Source organism: Engystomops pustulosus, chromosome 7 (assembly GCF_040894005.1).
Source record: "Engystomops pustulosus chromosome 7, aEngPut4.maternal, whole genome shotgun sequence".
NCBI lineage: Eukaryota > Metazoa > Chordata > Amphibia > Anura > Leptodactylidae > Engystomops > Engystomops pustulosus.
In genome coordinates, this window is record NC_092417.1 from 113,667,126 (window position 1) to 113,693,373 (window position 26,248).

General features: G+C 43.2%; 2 protein-coding genes across 8 annotated transcripts in view; one reads left to right on the forward strand and one right to left on the reverse strand.

Annotated features, from left to right (window-relative positions):
- The window catches only part of NRN1L (neuritin 1 like), a 54,693-nt gene extending 40,838 nt beyond the window's left edge, over positions 1-13,855 (reverse strand). The window contains exon 1 of one of the 3 annotated variants that reach the window (XM_072117638.1): positions 13,720-13,855. In XM_072117638.1, coding sequence (XP_071973739.1) covers positions 13,720-13,840 — 121 coding nt within the window. In that variant the 5' untranslated portion in view covers positions 13,841-13,855. Of the gene's footprint in view, positions 1-8,185; positions 8,446-13,606 lie in introns of those variants that run through there. The other 2 variants (XM_072117639.1, XM_072117640.1) reach the window with 2 other exon arrangements.
- TSNAXIP1 (translin associated factor X interacting protein 1) overlaps positions 10,166-26,248 on the forward strand; it is a 34,026-nt gene continuing 17,943 nt past the window's right edge. Inside the window, exons 1-3 of one of the 5 annotated variants that reach the window (XM_072117634.1) lie at positions 13,902-13,960; positions 15,687-15,756; positions 23,685-23,775. In XM_072117634.1, coding sequence (XP_071973735.1) covers positions 23,767-23,775 — 9 coding nt within the window. In that variant the 5' untranslated portion in view covers positions 13,902-13,960; positions 15,687-15,756; positions 23,685-23,766. Of the gene's footprint in view, positions 10,323-11,470; positions 11,491-13,745; positions 13,961-13,984; positions 14,085-15,686; positions 15,757-23,684; positions 23,776-26,248 lie in introns of those variants that run through there. The other 4 variants (XM_072117633.1, XM_072117635.1, XM_072117631.1 and 1 more) reach the window with 4 other exon arrangements.

Below are 26,248 nucleotides of genomic sequence, written 5' to 3' on the forward strand. Positions count from 1 at the left end.
AAAATCACACTGCTGCTTTAAGCAATGTAAATTATGCAAAGTTTTCCAGGATGGGATAAGGGAAACCATGCCTCTTTAAGCTACCTTATAAGGCAGCTTCCTTGACATTAAGCATGACCTACAAGAGCTCTTATGACATGATGGGGGATAAAACCCTAACAGAGGCGCACCATAATAGTACAGTGCGCATCAGGTGCGGGTACATGGAGAGGGCTCACGGGCTGTTCCCTCACCATATCTCGTAACAGATACCGGTGACACCCGGGATTGGTGCTAGCATAGACACAAAGAATGGGCACCGCCATCGGATCGTCGCTCCCCGTGGTGATCCGTTGCCATGAAAGCCTCCGGTCTTCTATCAGCACATTGTAATGAATGAAGAGGAAAATTCACCAATACTGTAGTATAGCAGTGTATAGTAGGATTGATCAGACAACCTAGGGTTAAAGTACCATGGGGAGTCTGAAAAATAGTAAAATTAAAAATAAAAAAAGCTTTTAAAAAAAATTATAATAAAAAAAAATAAAAATCCATAAATCATAAACAAATTAGGTATCAATGCGTCTGAAAATGCCCAATCTATCAAAATATAATAACGTTTTTTCACTGCGTTTAACGGAAAATAGCAGTTTGTTTTGTCATTTTGAAAAACATAGAAAATTAAATAAAAATTGATCAGAAGGTCGTACAGTCCTAAAAATGGTAGCAATGAAAACGACATCTAAAAGTCGCATAAAATGACACCACCCACAGCTCTGTACAACAAAGTATGAAAATGTTATTATCGCCAGAAGATGGCAAAATAAAAAAAAAACAATTTGTACAGGAGGTTTTAATTTTTGTATATGTATGAAAACATTATAAAACATATACAAATATGTTATCCCCATGATCACACCAACCCAAAGAATAAAGTAGACATGTCATTTGGGGCGCACAGTGAAAGTCGTAAAATCCAAGAATTTTTTTCCCACTTCCCAGTACATGGCATGGAATATTCAATACCATCACTATGAAGTGCAATTTGAACAGACTCCCATCTGTAAACAGCTCTGTTTCCACCTGATTGGGTCTCCTCAGTACAGCATATGGAACTGATTTGGCTTGCTGAGAGGCTTCTGCGTCTCCGTAAGGAGGACTCTTACTTCTGACCCAAGTCACAAGCCTCTCACCCAGCCAGGTTATGCTTCATGTCAAGGGAGCTGCCTTAGAAGGTAGCTAAAAGTGGCATGGTTTTCCTTATCCCATCCTGGAAAACTTTTAATATGCAATTGCATATGCTTGGGTTGAGGTAGGATGCAAAAGATAGTCTTGAGGTGGAGGCAGCAGTTCGTAGTAAGGACTTGGATTTGAGGCGTAAATAACAGGGCTGTATCCAAATTAGAGGACTTTTAGGACTTATTGTGATTAATACGGCTCGTAGGAGGGATGTGTTAAGTGGATGAAAGATTATGTTCTTCAAGAAAGATATGGCAGATATAAACTATGAACCTATGGCTAACAGAGAGGAGATGTCTAGGCCAGAGATATAAATAAGTGTCCTTTCTCTAGGGTAGTGGTGGGAAAAGTGTATCAATGGCCCTGTGCTGTCCATATTCTACCCTTTCTCAATAAAATGTTCATTGGAGTATAAGAAGAGTGTAGAAATCAGGCAATACCTTTTTGAGGCTAACTTATTTGATTGTGAGCTTTCGAGAATACTAGTTCTCTTGGTCAGACATGATTTTATGCATGAAACAGAAAATTCACAGCATTTTATACATACTAAACAGTGATCATCAAAGGATATTAATAAAAAAAACTTTAACACAACAGATTGATAAATACATGGACATTTTATTTACAACAGGATGGCAATAAACAGACTAAAAACCTGTGAGGCGTAACAAGAGAGCCCTGGTTCTTATGTGCTAGTGGCCTCCAGGGCAGTGATAGGTGGTCATGAAGTTGGCTTAAATTTTATGACCACTCTGTAAGATGTTGAATCTCTGAATTATTTTATAATCCTAATCTTTCTTTTACTTCTGTGGCTTGAAATGTCCCATTAAAATGGTAATGTGGTCCTTTCTGGAAAAATGTACAGCTACTGGGAGATCTTTCCTTTCATTTTTAATATCAAAATGGTGAGAGTTCACTGATGGAGTCTCTGACCTGTTTCCCTAACATAAAGTCCTGTGATTGGACACTGGTCACACATAATAAGGTAGACCACATTAGAGGTCCTGCAGGAAAATGTTCCCTTGATCTGATGTACCTGCTGTAATTGAGATACAGTTATATGGTCACCTGTGTGAATGTGCTGGCACGGTTTACACCTGTTTTACAGGTAGGGTGAGGTACCATTTTCTGATGGGGGTTTCATGGCACTCCGGACAACAAGTTGTTTTAGGCTTGGTGGTTGCCAGAAGGACAGGAAAGGAGGGACTGGGAATATTTCTTTTATTTGGTTGTCAGTCACTTTTGGTCAATAGACCAACCAGAGAAATTCAGACCTGAGATCCAGGAGGTGTTTTTCCAGATCTTTCTTGTCTGAACAGATACGGTTGTAGCATATAGCCTGGCTGTATATGATAGATTGTCTGGTATGTTTGGAAGCTGTTCTCAGGTAGGCGTTCTGTCTGTTGGTTTATGGTATATTGTTGGGGTTATGAGGCTGTTTTTAATGTGTATTGTGGTATCCATAAAGTGTATCTCCTTATCTGAATAGCTTAGTTTTAGATTGATGATGTGGTGAAAGTTGTTGTAACTCTCATGCTATTGAAGCAGGTTCTCATCACCTGCAGTCCAGATGATCAGAATGTCATCAATATAACGGAGATAGATCATGGGTTTTGTGGTTCATCAATCTGTTGTGTTAAACATTTTTTAAATATCTTTTGATGATCACTGTCTAGTGTGTATAAAATGCTGTGAATTTTCTGTTTCATGCATAACATCAGGTCTGATGAAGAGAACAAGCATTCTTGAAAGCTCACCATCAGATATACTCAGTTAGCCTCAAAAAGGTATCGCCTGATTTCTTCACTCTTCTTTTGCTCTCCATGGCTAACACGGTACGAATCTACATCGGAGTATGCTGTCATACAGATTAAAGAGAATATTACAGCTAATCAATTAATGTCTTATGAAATGTATGTGTTGTCAGTGGCATAACTAGGAGAGGCAGTGCCCCATAGCAGGTTTCTGCATGGGGCTCCCTTCCACTTAAAACTATTCATACATACACACACGTTTATACAATCACACACAGTTATACACTTAAATACACACACATAACTTTTCTATACTCATACACACATACATATACATATACACTCATAGGCACACATTTATGTACTAATATATACACAAATACATACATACAGTGTATACAAACTATACTGTATATAGTAAATGCAGTATATAAACACCATATACACACATACTGAATCTATATACAGCATATACACACATACATACAGAGTATACACACATAACGCATATACATACAGCAAACACACATACATACAGTATATACATTGTATAGACACATAACACATATACATACAGCATACACACATACATAAAGTATATACAGCAGATACACACATACACCATATGCATATACATATAAATTTATATGCATGTTTCTACATACTGCATATAACCACACATACAGTATATACAGCATATACACAGCGAATACATGCAGTACATACATATGCGGTATATACAGCTGGCTGTGGCATCATGCCAGTGGGTGGTTGTGTCTCTGGGCTGGTAGGAGGTTGGGGCATCATGCGACCGGGAAGCCGCGGAAGCAGCAAGATGGCCGTGCACAGAGCAGGCCGGCTGCGTACGGATAGGCTGTGGATGGTACAGGACGGCCAGGGCGTGCAGCGGAAGTAGAATGGCAGCTGGGTGGCCGTGGACAGAGCAGGGCGGGCGCGGGCGGAGCTGGGCGGCCAGAGATGGAGAGGCCGAGGATGGAGCAGGCCGGCCGGGGCGGCCGCGGACGGAGCAGGGCAGCTGGGTGCCCGAGGACAGAGCAGGTCGGCCGCAGATAGAGCAGGGCGGATTGAGCGGTCGCGGAAGGAGCAGAAGGAAGGAGCCAGGACAACCGTGGACGGAGCATGGCAGCTAGATGGCTGCAGTTGGAGCTGGGCAACCACAGATGGAGCAGGGCGGCTGGGGCAGCTGCGGAAGGATCATGGCGGCCATGGACGGAACCGGGCGGCTGCGGACGGAGCGGCCGTGGATGGAGCAGGGGAGCTGGGGCAGCCACAACAGCTGCTACGGCTGTTGTTACGCCACTGTTTGTTGCCACCTGGCTGATTATGACATGGTTTTTTGAGTGGCCATGGGACTCCCCAGAGCCATGATCTACTACTGACCTAAGGCTACAAGTACACGTACATAGCTAATTTTCGTTCACGCTGAGAATCTGCCCTTGGTAAATTTTGGACTATAAAAACAAAGGAGAATAAAGTGGGTTAATCGGTCCATAGAAATGGTTTCATATTACGATCCCCAAAACAATCATGCATACACCTATTTTTTGAGAACCAGAGACTGCACAAAGCTAAAAATTACAACTGTTTACATGAAGCCAAAACCTGAGTGGGGGATCTATAAGCCACTGAATATATATTAAGAGAGATATTCAAAACTGTATTGCCTTCTGTATGAAACATCATTAGGGAACATTTCAAGTATTTTAGAATTATTTGATATTATAAAGAATAATAATAATCATTATTTGTATAGCGCCATCAGTGCTTTACAAATCATAGGAGACATATACAAATATAATATTACATTACAGAGTACAAACTGTCGTATGGAACAATAGGAGTGAGGGCCCTGCTCACAAGAGCTTACTGTCTTTGTGGGGGTGACACAAGAGGTATAAGAGCTTGTATAATGGTCCAGCTATTCTTTATAAGGGAACGGTATAAAATAATTTAATAAATAAAAATTCTGCTGCTTGACGAAGCCATCCACCGCCATCTTATACACAAAGTCCAAAGTAAAAGTGACTGCAGAGAAGCCTGGAGCTCTATGTATATCTGGAGTTTGCCGGATAACAGACGGGAGATAGGACATATGATGGATTAGTAAAGAGAGAGTTGAAATTTCATGCAGCTAGTGAGTGTGATAGACTTGCCTAAAAAGATAGGACATGCGTGCGAGGTTCTAATTAAGGTATAGATTAATTGAGATGGGAGGAGAGATAGGGAGGTGCAGAAATATGCACAGCTTTGTGGATTAGGGTTATTATTTTAAACTGAATTCGGAAGGAGACAGGCAACCAGTGCACAAACTGGAGGCATCCGTGTAGCGTTTGGTGTGAAAGACGAACCTGGCTGCTGCATTAAGAATAGATTGTAGAGGAGAGAGCTTAGCGAGTGGAAGACCATTTAGTAGGGATTTACAGGAACCTAGTCGAGAGTGAATAAGCGCAACAATTAGCATTTTAGAGGTTTTAATTGTCAAAAATGGGCGGAATCTGGAGATGTCTCAGAGATGCAGAGTGATCAGAGTGATCCCACAGACTGAGAACGAGAAGTCATGGTTAGGTCGGTTCTAACACATATCTTATTCTACAGGGAACCAGATTTGGGTCCACTTAAGGCAGTGATGGCAAACCTTTTAGCGACTGAGTTCCCAAACTGCAACCAAAATCCCCCTTATTTATAGCGAGGTGCCAACCAAAAATTAAAGCAGTAAGTTATTGCTCCCTGTTCTTCAACAACTTTCAATCAGTTTGGCCTCCTGAGGACAGCAACACAGTAGAAAGGAGGGAAAATTTGCATCATTTTAGCTTCTTTCCAGTGTCCCTCTGTAGGTCCGCCAATGATAATTTGGCCCTGTCTACTCATTCTCCCTCTTCCTACAGTTCTAAGAAGAGAAGCAAGTATCAAAATATGCCTGAAAGCAGCATCTTTTAAGTGGCTTGGAACTGCAGGAAGATTCTTTGAGGTCTGTCTGGTGTGCTGGGGCGATGGCCCAAGTGCCCACAGAAAGGGCTCTGAGTGCCGCCTCTGGCACCCGTGCCATAGGTTCGCCACCACTGATTTAAGGTTTGCTTTTACTAGTATGTAGGGGGGAATTTATTACAACTGATCTACGTTTTTTGCACCCAGAAAGTTGCATGTCAGTAATTGTGCAGTTTAACAACAGGTTGTGCATGTTAAAATTGGTTCATGTTCACAATTGTGACATTTCTGCACCAAGTTTGGTGGAAAATGATGCAAATACAGATGTGACTTTTTGGGTGCATAAATGTGAATCATTTGTAAAAAATATCTCCCGTTTAGACTGAAATTAGTTCACACTGGAAATGATAAATTATTAGGCAGGATCTTACTGCAGGTTTTAGAGTGTCTTAGGAGCTTTTTAGATGACTTTTGCATGTCATATTTATAATAGTAGCACATGACTTGTTTTAGTTAAAAGTTTGCACAAAAGTTGCAAATTTGTTGGAACTAGTCCCTAAGTACTTCCTACAGGAGGAGGGAACTAGAGTGGATTTGAGCCCAAATTTGTGACTTTTTGAAAAGTCACACTTCTCTCTGCAACATTTGCTTTTATATGATAAATCCAGAGTAAGCCAGCTGAAGGGAAATTTGTAGTGGGTTTTAAAAAGTCACAAAATAGAAGACTTGGCAAATTAGGCGCAGACCAGCAAATACAGTAAGACAACTGTGAGTAATTTTGAAAACTGCTGTCATTAAGTATTGTGCTTTCTAATATTTTTTCAGCCAAAAAAAAGGCAAAACACTAAATTTCACATAAGGAAATTATCGATGAGTGGGCCTCAAAAAGACTACGTTGGAAGCTTTAATCTATAGAGAGAATTTGTTACAGGAAAGACACATTTCAGGGTTCTGAAAGAAGTTCATTTAACAAGAGCATCAATTCTCAAGTGACTCTGAATCTGACAGAATGCCAAAGACATCTGCCATTGTTTTGCACTGTCCTGGTGTGGCTGCCCCCATTTAGCTGTACACTACTTTTAGGCTATGTTCACATAACATCTTTTATGTAAATTCTCATGCAGAAAACACATTGCAATAGCCTTGTAGTAATTGTCACTACTCTTATGTGTCCTGCTGCAGTTTCAGCCTGAGAACCTCAATGAATACACAGGGGGGATTTTTTAACCCCTTTTGAATGGGTCCTATCATCATTATATCCCAATGAATTGGGAAGCCTCCATTACTTGCCACAAATTCAGTAGGTAATATACTTTCCAGATTTTTACAACTAGTATCGGATGTAGGGATATACCGTTAGTTTGTCATGTAATTCTAGCATAACGCAGTGAATAAACAACCAACGTAAATACTGTATATGACTTGGAATCATCCCTAAAGCTCTGGCTATTATAAAATCGGAATGAGATGAATAGAAGCAAAAATAATAACCATTTGACCCAAATTAAAAAAGAGAAATCCACAAGCATTGAATTGTAAAATATATGTAATAGAAGTAAAATAAATTGTTTCTAATACATTTACACAAATGTAACATAATACACACTATAAAATATCACATAGTGCAACTGCATTGCAATGAGGCCTTAGTGCAGCTGTGACATAGTAAACAGCAAAAATAAAAACTTATTCTGACATTTTAACCTAAGCGTGCCTATGGCTCTGCTAAGCCGGTGCTAAAACTGGGACACTGCATTTGGGAGCTTATTTCCCAGGGAATTATAATACATTTAGGCCCTGATAGCAAATTTTAATTTAAATTATTATTTCAATGGTCTAGTATATAAATATATTTCAGTATATTTCCCATTGGGTCATTGTGAGATCTATAACAATGTATTATAGACAACGTACAATTGGAGTGGCCATAAACTGTAAAAACCCAAGTACATTCAACTGTACTGTTAAATAGGTAAATATTGTAAAAGACAGTGAGTGAAATACAACAGTATTTAACATTTTAAAAAAAAATTACATTTTTAAAAAATGTTATTGTTTACTTATCATCAACCTTAACTTTTTTATTATTCAAATGAAACTCCATACAAATTTACTACGGTAAAAGGAATAGCTAATACTGTAGAAGCCAGAAATATCAAGCACAAAGCTAAAAATATGTACAATAACTGTACAAACAACAAGTTGTAAAAAGTATAAGGAAAATTACACAGCAAATACAACAAAATACAGATAGATATTGCTCTTACCTAGTTGGAGAGCCAAGGGTAGAACGATTAATTTAACTATCCACGATAAACAGATCATGTTAAAAAAATTAATTTACTATATAAAATGTATTTTTATCCTCCTGTAGGAAGCAGGATAATTTGAGATTTTGAGGTGTCTTCTCCAAAAACTTGGCAGTATTCACGACTGCTTATCTATTCGACGATTCAGCATAAAGCTAGATGAACGTAATAGGGGAAAACAACACAACAGCTGCTAAATCTCAATGGAATAAACCATTCTCTCCTGCCGTTGCCCTCCAGCTTTAATAAGCAACACAACCTAAAGCCGATTAACCCATTCATGCATGATGACATAGCAACACATCCCTAGGCACAACATGGCAAGTGTGTAAACCTGAAACATGAACTACTGGAACATGAATTAAAACATGTGCAAATTATTAAATCTTGGTGATGGAGTGAGAAGTCATACAGTACTAGCCAGGGGGATAAAGATGCTCCCATTTTCTATAATAGCTTCATGACTAGTATGGACTTTTATTCATTTAAAAAGTTTCTAGTTTTCTCTAAATACACCCCATTATAACAGGTCACAAATAAAAGAAGGAAGAGCATGTGATTTCTACCAGGGTTTATTAATTACATTCACACATCTGTGTAGACTAAAGACATTGGCAGGACCTAGAAAGAACCACTGTACGGAGTAAAGACCTCTAACTCCAACATTCATCAAGGTATATATTGGGCCAGTACTCGATGTTTAAGAGAACTTGTTATGCAAATTAACCCACCCAAAATAAAGACATTAAAATTTATGATTAAAAAGCATTGCCCTTTAATGGTTCTCTAATTGAGTCATACTTTTTATGATTGAGAGTTCTCACTGCTATTATAGTCTGCTGTATCAAACATTGAGAAAGAGGCCTATTACATCATCAGGAACTTAAAGTCATGTGACCAAAGTGATGTATGCTAAGATCCTGTTACATCTGCAACTTCTATCCCATATATGTATCTGATCACATGAAATCACTGCATGCCCCCATGGAGACTGCTTGGATTTTGTGTGATCAGATATATACATGGGGTACAGTTTGCTAATGTTAGGAGGCTAAAAAACCTTTGATGATGTCACCCTGGTCACATAACCATGCTGAGAATAGGTATGGCCATGGGGTGGAGTAGATGTGAGGGGCCAGCCGGCCAGGACAAGCCTTCTCTGATGCCAGGAAATATAAAATAAAGTAGATTTATGGGGATGTAAGGGAAATAATTTTTAGCTAAAAGAGTGGTTTCAGTTTGTTAATAGAGCTCTATAGGAAGTGTTAAGTATTGAGTGTTTTGCTTTTCAACAAGGAGATGACAATACAAGAGGAATAAACATAATAACATAATACAACAGTGTTGCGGAATGAACCATTATAGCCAAAGGTTACAATATATACAATACAAGTATGGTGCCCTATGACCAACAGGACAAAATTACAAAGAGCAGAAGACAAGGTAGTGGACTGTATAGTTCCAATCCGCAAGAAGACACCTAACAAACATCCCACACATTTATCCACCACATTCATTCACTAAAGCCACTACCACACAACCCACCAAGATTACTTTATTGAGACACATTGAGAATTCAAGCAGTGCTGACCAAAACGCTTAAAGGACATCTAACACCAGTTTATCAGTGGTAGACTGTCCCATAGTGTAACCTTTCTACCTCTACGGCAGCGATGGCGAACCTATGGCACGCGTGCCACATGCGGCACGCTGAGCTGTTCCTGTGGGCACGCACGCTGTCACCATTGAACCTCCGGCTGTCGGGAGCACTGAATGTTATTGTGGTTCCCATAGAAACCACTGCGAGGAGAAGAGAGCAGCATGATACAGCTGCTCCCACATAATAGAAGTGGGCAGGGGCATAAGGATCTGGCCCTAAGATACAGTGGGCTGTCATTGTTCATGTGCTCTTTTGGGACCCCTGAGCACAGTAATGTCGGCAGGAAGGCACAGTCATTGCTCTGCCTTCCCCCCTGCTAAAGCCGGGACTCACACAGAGGGCTGGTCACCTGACCCGACCAGCCAACAGGAGAGGAGAGGAGGGAGGAGGAATCACCAGAGCCCGGGCTGCATGTAGCATCTGCAGTATAGAAAGGTAATAAATGACATACACAAAGTATAGCATCAGCTCATTCTCCCCTTCTCCCCTGCTATCCTGTAAATATCCCTCTGACAAAGCTGCCTGTAAACAAGACAGATCGATAAACTACATCATGCAGCTATTTCATATCTTTCCAGCACCCTCATATCTATCTCTCTCTCTCTCTGTCTATCTCCTTTCTTTCTATCTATCTATCATCTCATATCTATCTATATATCATCTATCTATCTATCTATCTATCTCATATCTATCTATCATCTCATATCTATCTATATATCATCTATCTATCTATCTATGTATCTATCTATCATCTCATATCTATGTATGTATGTATCTATCTATCTATGTATCTCATATCTATCTATCATCTCATATCTATGTATCTATCTATCTGTGTATCTATCTATGTATCTATCTATGTATCTATCTCATATCTATCTATCTATGTATCTCATATCTATCTATCTATCTATCTATGTATCTCATATCTATCTATCTATCTATCTATCGATCTCCTATCTATCTATCTATCTATCAGGGCCCACTGGTGTCTTGTTACGCCACTGGGATTGGGGTCACGTATAAAGGTCAGCAGACCCCTATATGTGACATATGACATAGCTATAAATAAAATACATCAATATTAAAATGGGGCAATTCTATCTATAATGCGTTTTTTTATTTTTTATTTTTGTGTTGGCACTTTGCTATAAGTAAGTTGGGTTTGAGTTGCATTTTGGGCACTCGGTCTCTAAAAGGTTCGCCATCACTGCTCTAGGGGATGATGAGCCTGTTTTAAGCTACATTCTGAGGGTCTGTATGATACATAAAAGAAGGTTTTAAAAGGTTTGGCTGGAAATTTGCACATGGTTTCCTTGCGCAGCCGCACTTGAAACCTTCAGTCTACGCAAGGTAGAAGATCTTGTGTATGCGCTAGATTTCCAGACAGCCGGATGACATCACCGGCAGTCTTGCCAGAGCGATGGGAGGGGTAAATATTAATGAACTGGGGGGTGGAGGTGCATAAATTAAGTACCGGAGGAGACATGAGACGCTGAGGTGACGTAAGCCTGAGCGCCTCAGGCTAATTTTCATATTTTTAAAACCTTCTTTTCTGCATCATATGGGATCATGCTGAAAACAGACTCATCATCCCCTAGAGGTAACAAGTATACATTACAGGACAGTTTACCACCGATAAACTAATGATTGATGTCCTTTCATGCAGGTGTGTGACGGCACAGGTCGGAGGCTGCTGGCACAGTGTCGGGCATGTGTGTAAGGGCAAAGTGTAGGGCACGTGAGTTACAGCACATGTCGGAGGCTGCTGGCAATGTTAGGCAGGTGTGTGACAGCACAGTTCGGAGGCTGCTCGCACACTGTTGGGAAAGTGTGTGATGGCACAGGTCGAAAGATGCTGGCACAGTGTCGGGAATGTGTGTGAGGGCACAGGTCAGAGGCTGCTGGCACATTTTTGGGCAGGTGTGTGACGGCACCGGTCGGAGGATGCTGGCACACTGTCGGCATACGTGTGAGGGAACAGGTCAGAGGCTGCTGGCACACTGTCGGGCAGGTGTGTGACGGCACAGGTCAGAGAATGCTGGCACAGTGTCTGGCATGTGTGTGAGGGCACATGTTGGGGGATGCTGGCACAGTGTCGGGCATGTATGTGAGGGCACAGGTGGGAGGCAGCTGGCACAGTGTCGGGGCAGATGTGTGAGAGCACCGGTCAGAGAATGCTGGCACAGTGTCTGGCATGTGTGTGTAGGCACAGTTTAGGGCAGGTGTGTGAGGGCACAGGTGGGAGAATGCTGGCACAGTGCCGGGCAGGTGTGTGACAGCACAGGTCAGAGGCTGCTGGCACAGTGTCGGGCAGGTGTGTGAGGGCACAGGTGGGAGGATGCTGGCACACTGTCGGGCATGCGTGTGAGGGCAAATGACGTAGAATGCTGGGACACTGTTGGGCATGTGTGTGAGGGCACATGTCGGGGGATGCTGGCACAGTGTCGGGCATGTGTGTGAGGGCACAGGTGGGAGGCTGCTGGCACAGTGTTGGGCAGGTGTGTGAGGGCACCGGCTGGAGAATGCTGGCATAGTGTCGGGCATGTGTGTGAGGGCACAGGTGGGAGGATGCTGGCACAGTGTCGGGCGCGTGTGTGTGACAGCAGGTGTCGGGCAGGTGTGTGAGGGCACAGGTGGGAGGATGCTGGCACACTGTCGGGCAGGCGTGTGAGGGCACAGGGCGGAGGCTGCTGGCACAGTGTCGGGCAGGTGTGTGAGGGCACAGGTGGGAAGATTCTGGCCGATGTTGCGCAGGTGTGTGACGGCACAGGCCAGAGGCTGCTGGCACAGTGTTGGGCAGGTGTGTGAGGGCACAGGTGGGAGGATGCTGGCACAGTGTCGAACGTGTGTGTGTGACGGCAGGTGTCGGGCAGGTGTGTGAGGGCACAGTTGGGAGGATGCTGGCACACTGTCGGGCAGGCGTGAGAGGGCACAAGGCGGAGGCTGCTGGCACAGTGTCGGGCAGGTGTGTGAGGGCACAGGTGGGAGGATGCTGGCACAGTGTCGGGCAGGTGTGTGAGGGCAGAAGTGGGAGGATGCTGGCACAGTGTCGGGCAGGTGTGTGAGGGCACATGTGGGAGGATGCTGGCACAGTGTCGGGCATATGTGTGAGGGCAGAGGTGGGAGGCTGCTAGCACAGTGTCAGGCAGGTGTGTGAGGGCACAGGGTGGAGGCTGCTGGCACAGTGTCGGGCAGGTGTGTGAGGGCAGAGGCGGAGGCTGCTGGCACAGTGTCGGGCAGGTGTGTGAGGGCACAGGTGGGAGGATGCTGGCACAGTGTCGGGCAGGTGTGTGAGGGCAGAAGTGGGAGGATGCTGGCACAGTGTCGGGCAGGTGTGTGAGGGCACATGTGGGAGGATGCTGGCACAGTGTCGGGCATATGTGTGAGGGCAGAGGTGGGAGGCTGCTAGCACAGTGTCAGGCAGGTGTGTGAGGGCACAGGTGGGAGGAGGCTGGCACACTGTTGGGCATGTGTGTGAGGGCACAGGTCAAAGGCTATTTTTCTATTCTGCACCACTAGATGTCGCAAAAAAAAAAAATGTAGAAAAAAACTTTTCTTACTTTCAGGTGCAATAGCCTTAGAAAAAAAGTCTAGGTTATACTAACTATTTCACTTGATTAAATGCAATGAAAAGATAAAAACTATTTTTGCAAGCTTTTTTCATTTGACCAATACTTAAAAATAATCAACAATAAAAAAAAGATTGCTTTCTTTACAGATGTTCTGCAGCAGCTGCAGGACCGTCCCCACAGTCCTGCAGCTATGTAGTGAGGCGGAACCTCCTGTAAGCCGCTCCATCCTGAGCTGCGCCTCCATCCAACCGCCTCACCATAGACCGGACCGGGATGCGGTTGTTCCAGGCAGAACCTCCATTGTTTCCTCCTAAGTAGCGCATTGTCTAGAATGGAGCCGCTGGAGGGAGGAGCTACCGGGATCAACCGTGACGTCATCCGGAGCCCCGCCCCCTTAGTGCGTCCTTGGTTGCCAGGGTAACACTGCGTAAACTCACGGCAGCTGTCGCTAGCTGCAGCCATGGAGCCCGGAGTGGGGAACGTGATACCGCGCTCCAGGTACCGCATGCGTGTGAACAGACGTGGAGGATCGGGTGCCGCCTGATGGCTCGGGGGTCATTAGGGTCTTGCACTATTTGGCAGGACAGGAGGAACTGTGCTTGTCTTATACGTGTCCAATCCAGTATGTGTCTGTAATAACTGACAGTAACAACAGTGAATGGGGCGGATAATACGTGTTCCCCAGGCGCCACCACTTATAGTCACTTATCTCTGGCTGGAGGGTCCTGGATCGAAATAGACAGCTTCTGGAGGGAACACAGGATGGGGGTCCCTTCTATCAGAATAACAAGTGCAATAACAGATTAACACCCTGTGACACGCGGGACAGTGTCAGTGAACCCAAAGGATTAATTGTGACCCTAAGGTTTAATTGTGACCTTAAGGTCACAAATATTCCAGCTCTGATCAGTGTTTTGCAAACCCTTTCACTTGCTGTACGTTGCAGTGCGAGGAAATATGGCTTTTTCACACATTTTATTGCAGTAAACACCAACCATTTTTAGTGACACTATTTACACAGGTTTTGGCAGTGTAAGGTTGTGCAAAAGTATCACAGGTTATGGGGAAAAAAACATTTTGTTTAATTCTTAAAGGTTGTCTTTTTCCAGCTTGTATACCATGGTACAGCACTTGCATATGGTGCCATCCAAGGGCAGTCCACTGATCCAGTGCATCTCTAGCCAAAGGGAGTTATAGAAACAACAGAACCTCCCTATGGAATGTCCCGCTGGACAGGCCTTTACTGAAATTTATGCCTAGTTAGCATCCTGGGGCTGGCTGGAGAAGGCTTCAGACCCCACCCATGCCACCTTCAAGCTTATAGCACCTTTGAGGCTGGGTCACCCTCTATTAAAGCCATTTCCCCTAATGTATTACCTGCTCAGCTATGCTTTGTCAATACTTTACTCCCATATACTGACCAGAGAGTGTTTAGATAAGTATATTTTGCTGTGCGGTTATTAAGGGTTAAATGGATTTTATTTACCTGCTCCGAAGCCGGGGCTGCACAGGCGCGGGCCTGCTGTTCTGCGCATGCGCAGACGGCAGGATCGGCGGCCGAGGGCGCGCAGCTACGAGCAGCTGCGCGCCGAACATGGTGAGTAGGAGGGGTAAAGTGGCTACCGGGGCGTGGAGTAGCCGCCTCGTGTAATCTCAGAGGCGGCTACTCCACGCCCAAGTAGCCGCATAACAAAATTAACATATTAGGGTAATAAAAGTTTTCAAAAAAGTGCGGGGACGTGAGGATTAGCCCTTAAAAGGGCTATCCTCACGTCCCATTGATTCACCTACCACCCGATCTACCTTTATAGGTAGATTTGTGGTGGTAGGTGCCCTTTAACATACAGCTTGTGACACAATCCTGTCAGACTTGCATGTTGAATGTGACACAGGGTCCGACTGTGCACCAGAACGCCCATTTTAGTGACAAAATTTGCATACTGTATGTGGCGCGGTACCTTCTTAAATACCTTTACAAGCAGTTTGCACATTTTGCACAGAAAACTGGTGGAAGGACCTTTGTAAATGTGCCCCTATAGCTCTGCCTAGACAGACACTTAAGGCTCTGCCTGGAGCTGTGGGAGCTTGAGATTTGTGCTAAGAACTTCATTGTGTTCTGCTAAAGTAGCTGAGCCGACATTGCTCACTGGAGATACTTGACAGCCCAGATCACCACTGGCATGAGGTTCATGCTAACCAGGACTATTCCTACTGTTATATGCAGGTCCTCCAAAAGGAAGGAGATGTTTCCAGCCTGCTGTTTGCTTCTGTTCTAAGCCGTTGATAAGGGAACCGTGAGTTGTTTAGGAATCTCTGCATCTCTTAGTGTGTCCTGAGATGTAGGTGTGTCACCTACACCGGTAGTGCTTCAGGGTATACCTTGTTACCAACATGGTCTCCTTACTTCTGACCTGCCGGCCCAGACGGGTGTGGATTAGGCCCACAACGGATACCAGGCATCCGTGACAGCTTTAGACTAGCTGTCCTACACTCTGGGTTCCTACCTCTGTTTGCTGTCACCACTGCTGGGCATGTTGCACCTACTGGTAGATTTTTTTTTTTGGAACATTTATTTCAGCTTATTTTCCATGTTGGAATATACATGAAAAAATGTTTGGTGCTGCTGTAATGGATATGATGCAGATTTTCCAACATGTAGAATTAAAGGAAATCTACCATTTGATTTGATGCATTATGAACCAAACAAACCTTGAGAATTCTGTAGTTACGCGGATGCAGGCACATATCTTGTTTAATGGGTTTGCTGAAAAAACAAATATAACATTCAGGACCTTGGGAAAGCTGGGTAGGATTCAGCCTGCACCTTACACTGAACTTCCTGAACTGTCTAGATAGGAATATTCAACATGAGCTGGATCACTCATACACAGCAGCTGGGGGATGGTGCAGCAATTGATTACTTCTGCCTGTCTGGCACAACACAGTGATTACATCATTCTCCGGAGAAGCGCATACTTAGGCTGAATTCACACTGCTGTTACCTGCCGTACCGTAGCACGACGGGCACACGGCAGCGCCCGAGGAGAGGTGGAGGTGAGCGCTGCTCATCCCACCCTCTCTCCATAGGGATATATGGCGCGCAGCGCTGTATACCGTGAAAATATAGGGCTGCACTGTACCACCCCCATAGGGCGCCGTGCGCCCATTGCCGTCTATGGGGGACGTATATCGGCCGTATATTCGTCGGCCGTACATATGTCCCCCATGTGGCATTGTAAATGTAGCCTTAATGTGAGTGGAGAAGCGCAGGAGCTATATTTGTTTTTTCAGCAAAACCTCTCAGGTCAGGGATTAAACAAGATCTGATCCTGCATCAGTGTAGCTACAGCATTCTCAAGGTTTGTTTACTTCATAATGCATCAAATCAAATGGTAGATTTCCTTTAAATTCACACCACAGGGAGAAAAAGGAGCACATTTTGGGTACAATATTAAGATGGGTATTTTGAACGCCAGCCTTAATTCCCTCCTGTGGCACTGCAGGCGGATATACTAAGAGGCTCCGGCCTCTTACTAGGTGAGGAAATGCTGCAGAGACTGAAGTCTCCCACTGGTCAGACCTGGTCGATTTTAAGCCACAGTTGTCCCATGTACAGGGTGTACCCCTGAAAATCATGGGCATGCCCCCTCTGGAATGCAGGCATCACGGGTTGAAAACCAATCATCTAGTGCATCTCCTACCTTTGTACCTAGAGTTTTATGGCAATTCCCACTCAGAACTCTCATAGCAGGTCCACCGGTGTCATCAGGATACTAGTGGTGCTAAAAGCCATGGAACACCCCAGTCACAGCGGATTCAGTGCATTATACCTTGTGCAGGGGAGGAGCATGACTCTAGCAATACAATGAAAATGAGTCATGCTCCTCCCTTCAGACCCTGCACCGTGCATTATTCAATGAATTAGCTTTGACTGGAGTGTTTCTTTCAGAACTGTTCTAGGACAATGTGGGGCACCAACAGAGGGATGTAGGATGAAAGGTGGTATGTGACTGAGGTGCAGGAGGAGATGTATGAGGAGATGCAGGCCAGTGATGCCAAGTGTCAAGGCCGCAAAATGCTGGCATGTACTAGCAGCTTATTATCCCGTCTAGTGTATAAATAGATGTAGAAATGATTCCAGCGTTTTCCTCATTACCATAATAATTTGTCACTTTCACGCTATGATATAAAAATACATTTTCAGCCCCGAACATTACAGATATTTCATTAATCAAGACATTATCTTTAGTTTCACTAAAATGTGTAATGCATTGGAAGTACTTAAGCCTGACCTATTCTATGTAGATATAATCTTGAATAATCCGTCAGTGACCTACAATCCATCTGTCGGTAGAAAGGAGACATGGGGAAAAAGCTGCCTGGTTTAGGGAATACAGCGGAATAACGACAAGAGTGTTACTATTCGCTGATGGAGAGAAAGAAAACCACAAGCATGGAACGGCTAATCCTATGTTAGGGGTATTACATGGCCCAAATTTCTAACCAGAAAGCACATGTTAACAGAATTAACCATGGATGAAAAAATGCTAGGCCTTGGTTCTGGAATGCAGCATTTGAAAATTGTTTTTTTGCTGGATTTACTTAAAGGATTTCTTATTGTAATAAAGTAGAAAATAGTTTTTTTTTAATATTACTAAATCTTTTCCTGTTGATTTTCAAGGCAGTGGTTTCAGTCAATAATATTACCTTCTAGTACCATATATACTTGTGTATAAGCCGACCCGAGTATAAGCCAAGACCCCTAATTTTAAAACTGCATTGGTCACAGCCTCCCAGCATATAGCCTGCCCCTGTAGTATATAGCCTGCCAGCCCCCTGTAGTGTATAGCCTGTCAGCTCCCTGTAGTGTATAGCCTGCCCAGCCCCCTGTAGTCTACAGCCTGCCCAGCCCCCTGTAGTCTACAGCCTGCCCAGCCCCCTGTAGTCTACAGCCTGCCCAGCCCAGCCTGAAATATAATTCCTGTAGGAAAAAAACAAACACTGTACTCACCTTCCGACACCCCCCCCCCCCCCCCAACAGCTACTCTTCTATACCGCGATGCTCCGGCATCGGCTCCGTGTCCCTGCGCGGTCCGTCACAGGGATTGTAATGTTAGTCGCTCGCTGACATAGTATGTGCCGAGCGCCTGACATCACGATCCCTGCAACGGACAGCGTGGGGACATGGAGCTGATGCCGGAGCATTGCAGTATAGAAAAGGGCCTGCCGGGGGGTGGGGAGGGCTGGCGTCGGAAGGTGAGTACAGTGTTTGCTTTTTCTCATGACTCGAGTATAAGCCGAGGTGAAGTTTTTGCAGCACATTTTTTGTGCTGAAAATCTTGGCTCATACTCGAGTATATACGGTACATTTTTTTACATTTTGATTGCAATAAAATTGCCACCCTGGTCACACATTGATGTACATGCATCAAACTTTTGGCTTGCCTTTTTCTTTCATTTTTGGGACTTTTCATGGTGCTTGTGCTCATTTGCAACTTTTTTGCACCTAAAACAGTCTCCTTTCAAAGTCGCCATTGTCTAGTTTTCTGCAGTGTTCCCTGAGTTATCACCTTAATCCAGATGTGAAAGTTGCAAAAAAAGTTGCAAATTCTGGCACAAATTTGCGACTGCTCCTGACCAGGTTTAGAAAATAGCTTGAAACTAATTGCGACTTTTGAAGACTGATTGTAACTTTTGCTTTAAAGGTCACAAATTCACTAAAGATCAAACACCACATGTATCAATAAGGAAAAAAAAATGTAAGATACACCTGACCAGCAGAAAAGCAAAGAAAAGTCCCAAAAAACAGACGGACAAAGAAGACTTATGATATATGTGCCCCGTTGAGTCACCATTTTATTTCCTGCACGTTTACTAAATGCTCAGGGGACAAAATGTTGACTCAATGTGTGATTGGGGGAGGAATCTTTCAATTGCATTTCAAAGCGCAATTGAAACGCGAAGTTTTAACTCAGCCTGAGTTTTTTTATACATAATTTTCTCTTTAAAGTTTAACTCCAATGTTATAATGATTTTTTACCATATTGTCATATGTGATTACCCTTTTAAAAACGAACAGTACAATGCCTTTTCTTACCAGAGTTATGACATTTTCCGTTCTGAAGATATTTATCAAAAATCTTATTCGGCAGCAGTGAAATGGGCATAGACTAACCTCTTCCTGTTTATGCCACTAGTCAAATTGTGGCTGCCCTCACTTCCCATGATACCTTATGTTCTCTAATGCAGTAATTTAGCAGCAAATCCTATGAGATTCCTATACATAAATCCACTGAACACTGGATAGAGGATGTATATATTGACTAGCCTTCAGCTTTCTTCACATGGATGAATATACAGCATGTGATAAGTAATACAAACCAGCAGTGAAACAGTTACATAAAGTTTATAGTCTGTGCTTTGTAAGCACTAAGAGTGCTTTCTGTACTGTGCAGAAAGTACTGAATAGAAGGAGGAGGGAGGGCGCAGAGAGGGACAGAGAAATTTCTGTAGAATTAAGGAATTGGATGGAGTGATTGATAGGGAACAGGAGAGATGTTCTACAAATCTGTATAGGAGACTTCTTCATCCACAGCACTGCACACACTCAGCTCTGCGAAGTACAAAGAGCACAGTCACATGACTTCTATGTGACTAGTAAGCAGCAGCCTCTCCCCTATTCCAGTCCGTATCTTGTTTAAAACTCTACAAATCATGAGAGAAATCAGAACAGACAGGAGAAAAGCTAGTGCAAAAGTAGACTAAACTGAGAATGATAGCAAATAAACTGCTGCACATAGGTAATCGCAAAGTTATTCTACATTCCAGGAAGTATTGATTTGTGGAAAAAAAAGTTCAGAGTAGCGCAGAGTTAAATAGCTGCACACCAGCATACTATTATCAAAGATACAAGCCAACTGATTGCTGCTAAAAAGTTAAAAAATTTAAGATTTTTTTAGAAGCTATCAGCCAACTATTATATTTGATATGCCAATGTGCAGCTATCCTCTCCCCCCCCCCCATAAGCCACATTGTGCCCCCATAAGCCATACTGCCCCCCCATAGCCACATTGTCCCCTCACGCTGATACAATTGATCCAGGGGCCTAAATTTGTTTTTCAGCGCCAAAGTGGGCCCATATAGCACCCTTGGGCCCCGGCACTTGCCTGGGTAAGCCAGGTGCTCGCACCAGGCCTGGCCATGGTGCATGTAAGAATTAACACTGTAGTTTCTTTCCCCATATTCTAGGTCAGGGAGATTTTTTTTCTTTAGATAAGGAAATTTGTTTTTCGACTTGATTTGGCTTAAAGAAGACCTGTCATCCTTAAAAAACCATCTAGGAGCTGCTTACCGAAGTAAGCAGCAACTGGCGCTACCCCATTTTTAGCAGTGTTAATCTGCTAGCTTTATCAGAACCCTTCGATAAAGCTAGTAAACACTGCAGGGCCATGGGCTCAGAATGCCGGACCGCTGAAAGCTCATGTGTATGAGTGAGGGGGTAAGCATTCATGAGGGGGTGGTCTGAGGCACTGCTTCTTCCCCGGACTGCCCCTCTCACGCCATACATTAACGAGTCAGCATTTAACACATGTAATAATATGGCAATAGTAAGCCTAAGAAGAGAGCGTGGGGATAGAGTACTATCCCCTCTCCCTTAGTACGTCTTTGGTAAGCCTAAATAGAGTACATGTACGGGGAATTCGTTTCATTGTATATCGGCAGGGGGTCGGAAAGTTGGTATCATGAATGACTGAGCGTGATCTACTCTGGTACAGAGCCCTCTTGGCATATCTTGTGTTGTTACCACATCGCCCATATTTTGTGGAAAGTGTCATGTTTCCAGCAAATTTTACTGAGGAGTTCCTCCAAGCTACAGATTTCGTTTACCTTTGCTATCCAGTTTGCAATGGCTGGGGGTTCCTTAGACCCCCACAATTGCGGAATCAGGGAATTTGCAGCTGCAATTAGGTGTGCCACTAAATTTGTCTTATTGGGTGTCAAGGTGCGATAGTGGGTCAGTGAAATATCCAACCTTGTTACTGTTCTTATGTTATGCTCTATGTGGCTCCAGTAGGTCACCAATACAGCGCATGGCCACCAGATATTTGCATGATTGCCTACCTGTGTTGATTTGAGAACTCCAGGGTCCTATACCGCCTTGTCCACACATTTTCCTTCTCCAACCAGCAGCCTAGCAGTAACAGGGCACGATAAGCCGCTGTTATTGGCCCTTCCTGGCCTAGCAAAACCAACCTGATGCCACCTTAGGGCCAAACCATCAGTGTAACCACCTCTTTCCCACACCCGTGGTGGCGGTGGGAGCCTGGGTAATTATTTGGGGCTTGGTTCTAACACTAAGCCATAGTAATTGTCTTCTATAAGATAGCGAATATTACTAAGACTTCAATGTTGTAAAAATAAATAAATCTGACACACAAATGAATAAATATTTTATTGAAATAAAAACTCCCCCAGACCCCTGATTGACCATTTTAATAGATGTTATAAAATGTTCTTGAAAAATAATCCAAAGGGTCCCCGAAACCTGTGAAAAAAATAGAAAACATTAATACATATAATAAAAATAAGAGAGCTATAATGCTACTTATAGTGGACTCTCTGCTCTCTGCTTGGCTGCTTTTCTATACACACGTGCCACCTAGTGGCCAAATTGTGTGTATGCATCCTTTACTATAAGGGACATCTACCAGATTTACTGATGGTAGACTGTCCAAACTTACATGTTTGTTGTTTAGTAAAGTCACTGGTTAATTTAATTGTGGATGACAAATGAGGTCTAATTTTATACCTATTATGGGGGGATAGAAGAGAGATGAAGACATGTGCGTGATCAGAAATCGTTATCGGACCTATACCCGGGTCAACAGTGGTGGAGAGGAGGTTCCTGAAAGGAGGTTCCTGAAAGAAGGAAACGAGGGGCACTGGAGGGGGGGATTAGAGGTTTAGCGGTAAACTCACAACTCGCCCATAGTCCAGAAAGGCTTAAGCTAGGTCTCTAGCTCTGTTGCCCTGTTCTACGAAGCTTCCAGCTTGAGTCTCCAAGTGGTAGCTGCTACCCGCCACACATGTGTTGCAGCCACAATCCCGATAGCGGGATCCTGGAGCCACCGGTGTTACTCAATTTGCTGCTGTGGTGGTCCGGCAAGTTGGTGAGTGCCTTGAGACCAGAACCGACAGCTAGAAACCTGGGAACACCGATCTAAAGCCTCGGTTAGGACTGGAGCTCAGGTGCTGTGCTTCCTCTCCTTGCGGTGGGTAGCCATGCCCCCTTTTAAGGTGTCATTATGTGAGTTATGTGCTGCCATTTTAATTTATACCAATTTGGGACCTTTATGACAGCTTGATCATTTTTTAATTCAAATATTCATGGATGGAAAAATGGCGAAAAAGTGGTTATTCAGACACTTGGGTGCTATTTTCCATTAAGGTGTTCACGGACGGGAATGATCTTTTAATATTTTTATAGAAGGGGCATTTTGGAACGCGGCGATACCTAACATCTTTATGATTTTTACTGTTTATTTATATGTGTTCTAGGGAAAGGGGGTGATTTAAGTTTCTCCTTTTTTTATTTATAATGATTTATTTTATTATTTCAGACCCTCTAGAGCAGTGGTGGCGAACCTGTGGCACAGGTGCCAGAGGTGGCACTCTGAGCTCTCGCAGTGGGCACTCGGGCTGTTGCCCGGCACAGAATTCACCAGACAGGAGTTGTGGGATCCTCCTGCATAACTGAGCATTATTTTAAAGTAAAGCATCTGGGTCTACCAGAGACTGCAGGAAGAGAGGGTGTGGACAGGGTCAGATTAAATGTGTGACATCACATATGTAACTACTGGAAGTAAACATTGAATCTTCCCATAGAAAAAAAAAACATAGATCCAGAGAACTGCAAATAATTGATACAGGAAGTATACTGGGCTTTTCACTAGACACACAATAATATTTATTTGCTGAGGTGGACAACCTCTATATTTAATGGCTCCATAACATAATCGTGTTGTGGGATTGGCAACCGAAGGAAACGCCACCCTCCATCATCGCTATTGTGTACATTTAGGAAGTGGTAAGTAACCATAGACGTCCTGAACCATACATGCACAGGTAAAAAAAAAAACAAGTGTAATGCAAGGGATTGTCATCGTTGAACTTTATACAAGTTTACTTATTACACATTAATTCATTCTATCATTTTTTAAAGGCTTCAACTTCCAGCGATTCCCACATCAAGAAACGATCAGGGAGAAGATTTATCGAATGTTTATTTTTTTGCCCAACCCAAGATGAACTCTGTAAGTATTATGTTACACAACAGGGAGAAACCTCAATAAAAAAAATTACTTAGAGGAAATCAACCATTTGTTTTTATGCATTGGGAACCAAACATACCTTGAGAATGCTGTAGCTACACTGATGCGGAAACATATCTTGTTTAATCCCTGACCTGAGTGGTTCTACTGAAAAAATCACTCATACACAGCAGCTAAAGGATGGTGCAGCGATTGATTACTTCTGCCTATCAGGGACAACACAGTGAAGACATATTCTCGGCTTATGCTGGGCAGGACAAGGCTGGAGCTGTTTCTTCAGCTAACCCACTCAGTTAAGGAATTAAACAAGATTTATTTCTGCATCAGTGTAGCTACAGCATTATCAATTTATGTTAGGTTCATAATGCATGAAATCAAATGGTAGATTTTCTTTAAATTGCTTTTCCAGATACTAATTTTTAACAATGACTTTAAAGTAGCAAAAGTGAAGACCCTATATAAAAAAAATAAAAGATGTAACAAGTGCCAAATGAAGAAATTCTGTACCGTCTGTGCCCTTAAGTTGTTTATAATATAAAATCTTTAAGCCCCCTGATATAAAACCACTCCCAACTTTCACAAGAAAAAGAGATTCACATGTGCACAGCACTGCTCCATTCACTCGGATCACTCAGGGACCTCAATTCTTATCTCACAAATGATATCCAGTCCTATGGTTAGGACATTAGTGTCATTTCTGGAACAAGTCGATTAATCTGACCTTTGCAGTCACTTTGTTATGGGCCTTAATCTAGCTGTAAGCTGTAGCAGCTATAAATCGCATTTTCAATTAGTTCTCCCCTATGATTTCTACATTCCAAAAGCAAAAAATAAGCAAAAAATGTGCTGAAAAAAACCTAACTCAGCTTAAACTCAAGTCTATAAAAAGAAACCAAAATATGTACTCACCTTCCGATGTCCCCCAGTAGGTCCTCTTCTATCCATTGATGCTCCAGCTTTGTGTTTCCGCGCGGTTCATCGCTCACTTGATGACGTCAGCCGCTCGCTGGCATTCTACTATGTGCACTGCCATTGGCACACACTATAATGTCAGCGAACGGCTGACGTCATGGTGCGTGCAACATACCGCGCGGAAACACGGAGCCAAAGCCAGAGCATCGTTGGAAGGCATCGGAAGGTGAGTACACATTTTGTTTTTTTTTTTTTTTTTAGATTCGGCATATGGGGCTGCAGGCTGTACACTGTGGACTGCATAGAGTATAGCAGAGACGTTTGGAGGCAGCAGGAGCTGATCCCGCCTCCTGGTCCCTGTTCTTCAGCTCTAAAGTGTCAGGGTAGAGACCAGGAGGTGGGACAATATGGGGAAGTGAGGGACAGCCCACAACATTCTTCCATCAGTCCAGGATGGCAGGGCAGTACACAAAAACCAGGACTGTCCCACCGAATCTGGAACAATTGAGAGTCATGTGTGACTTCACATGATCAGGGACAGATTTAGATCCACAGGAAGTTAATAATGCTTCCAATAGAATGACAGCAGGCAGAGGTCTAGGAATTGATAGAGAAAGTATACTGGAAAATTGTATAACTTTTCATTACACGAACAATATCAAATATTTTCTGAAAGTGGACAACCCCTTTTATATGGGATGATTATTTGTCCACATTATACCAGCAGAACCCAGACTCATGCTACTCCAAATCCTTAGGCCCGTTCCACACTCGCAACGCATACTGTGGACGCTGCACCGCGGGAGTGAACTCAGCATGTTAGTTCAGTCCCGGTGTGCAGCGTTCGGGCCGTGCGTTCCCGGCAGCATGCGTTGCAAGTGTGATGCGAGTTCATCGCATCACACTCGCAAGTGTGGAACGGGCCTTAGAGCTGAACCAAATACAGACGGTCCCCTACAAAGAGACCTCTGGATGTTGGCAATTTACTGTACTTTAGCCTTAGGCTACAATAAACAGCTGTAACAGTTATTATTAAAGGTGTCTACAATGAAGCTTTAGTGATAATCCTGGTTCTTATGACAATCCAACATTTTTAAAATCCAGTTGTCACAGAGACCAAAAAAATTCTGTCTGGGGTTACAATTATAAAATATACAGTTCTGACTTACATACAAATTCAACTGAAGAACAAACCTACAGAACCTATCTTGTACGTACAAAAGTATACAGGACCAAAAACCGTACTCAAAAAACCATATAGTAAATCAATATAATATAAATCTTTATTAATACAGGCAGTCCCCGGGTTACGTACAAGATAGGGTCCAGAGGTTTGTTCATAAGTTGAATTTGTATGCAAGTCGAAACTGTATATTTTATCATTGTAGATCCAGACCAAAAAAAAAAATTGTCCCAGTGACCATTGGAGTTTAAACATTTTTTGCTGTAATGGGACCAAGGATTATCAATAAAGCATCATTACAGACACCTTACAGCTGATCATTGCAGTCTGGGACTATAGTAACATCCAGAGAGCTTCACC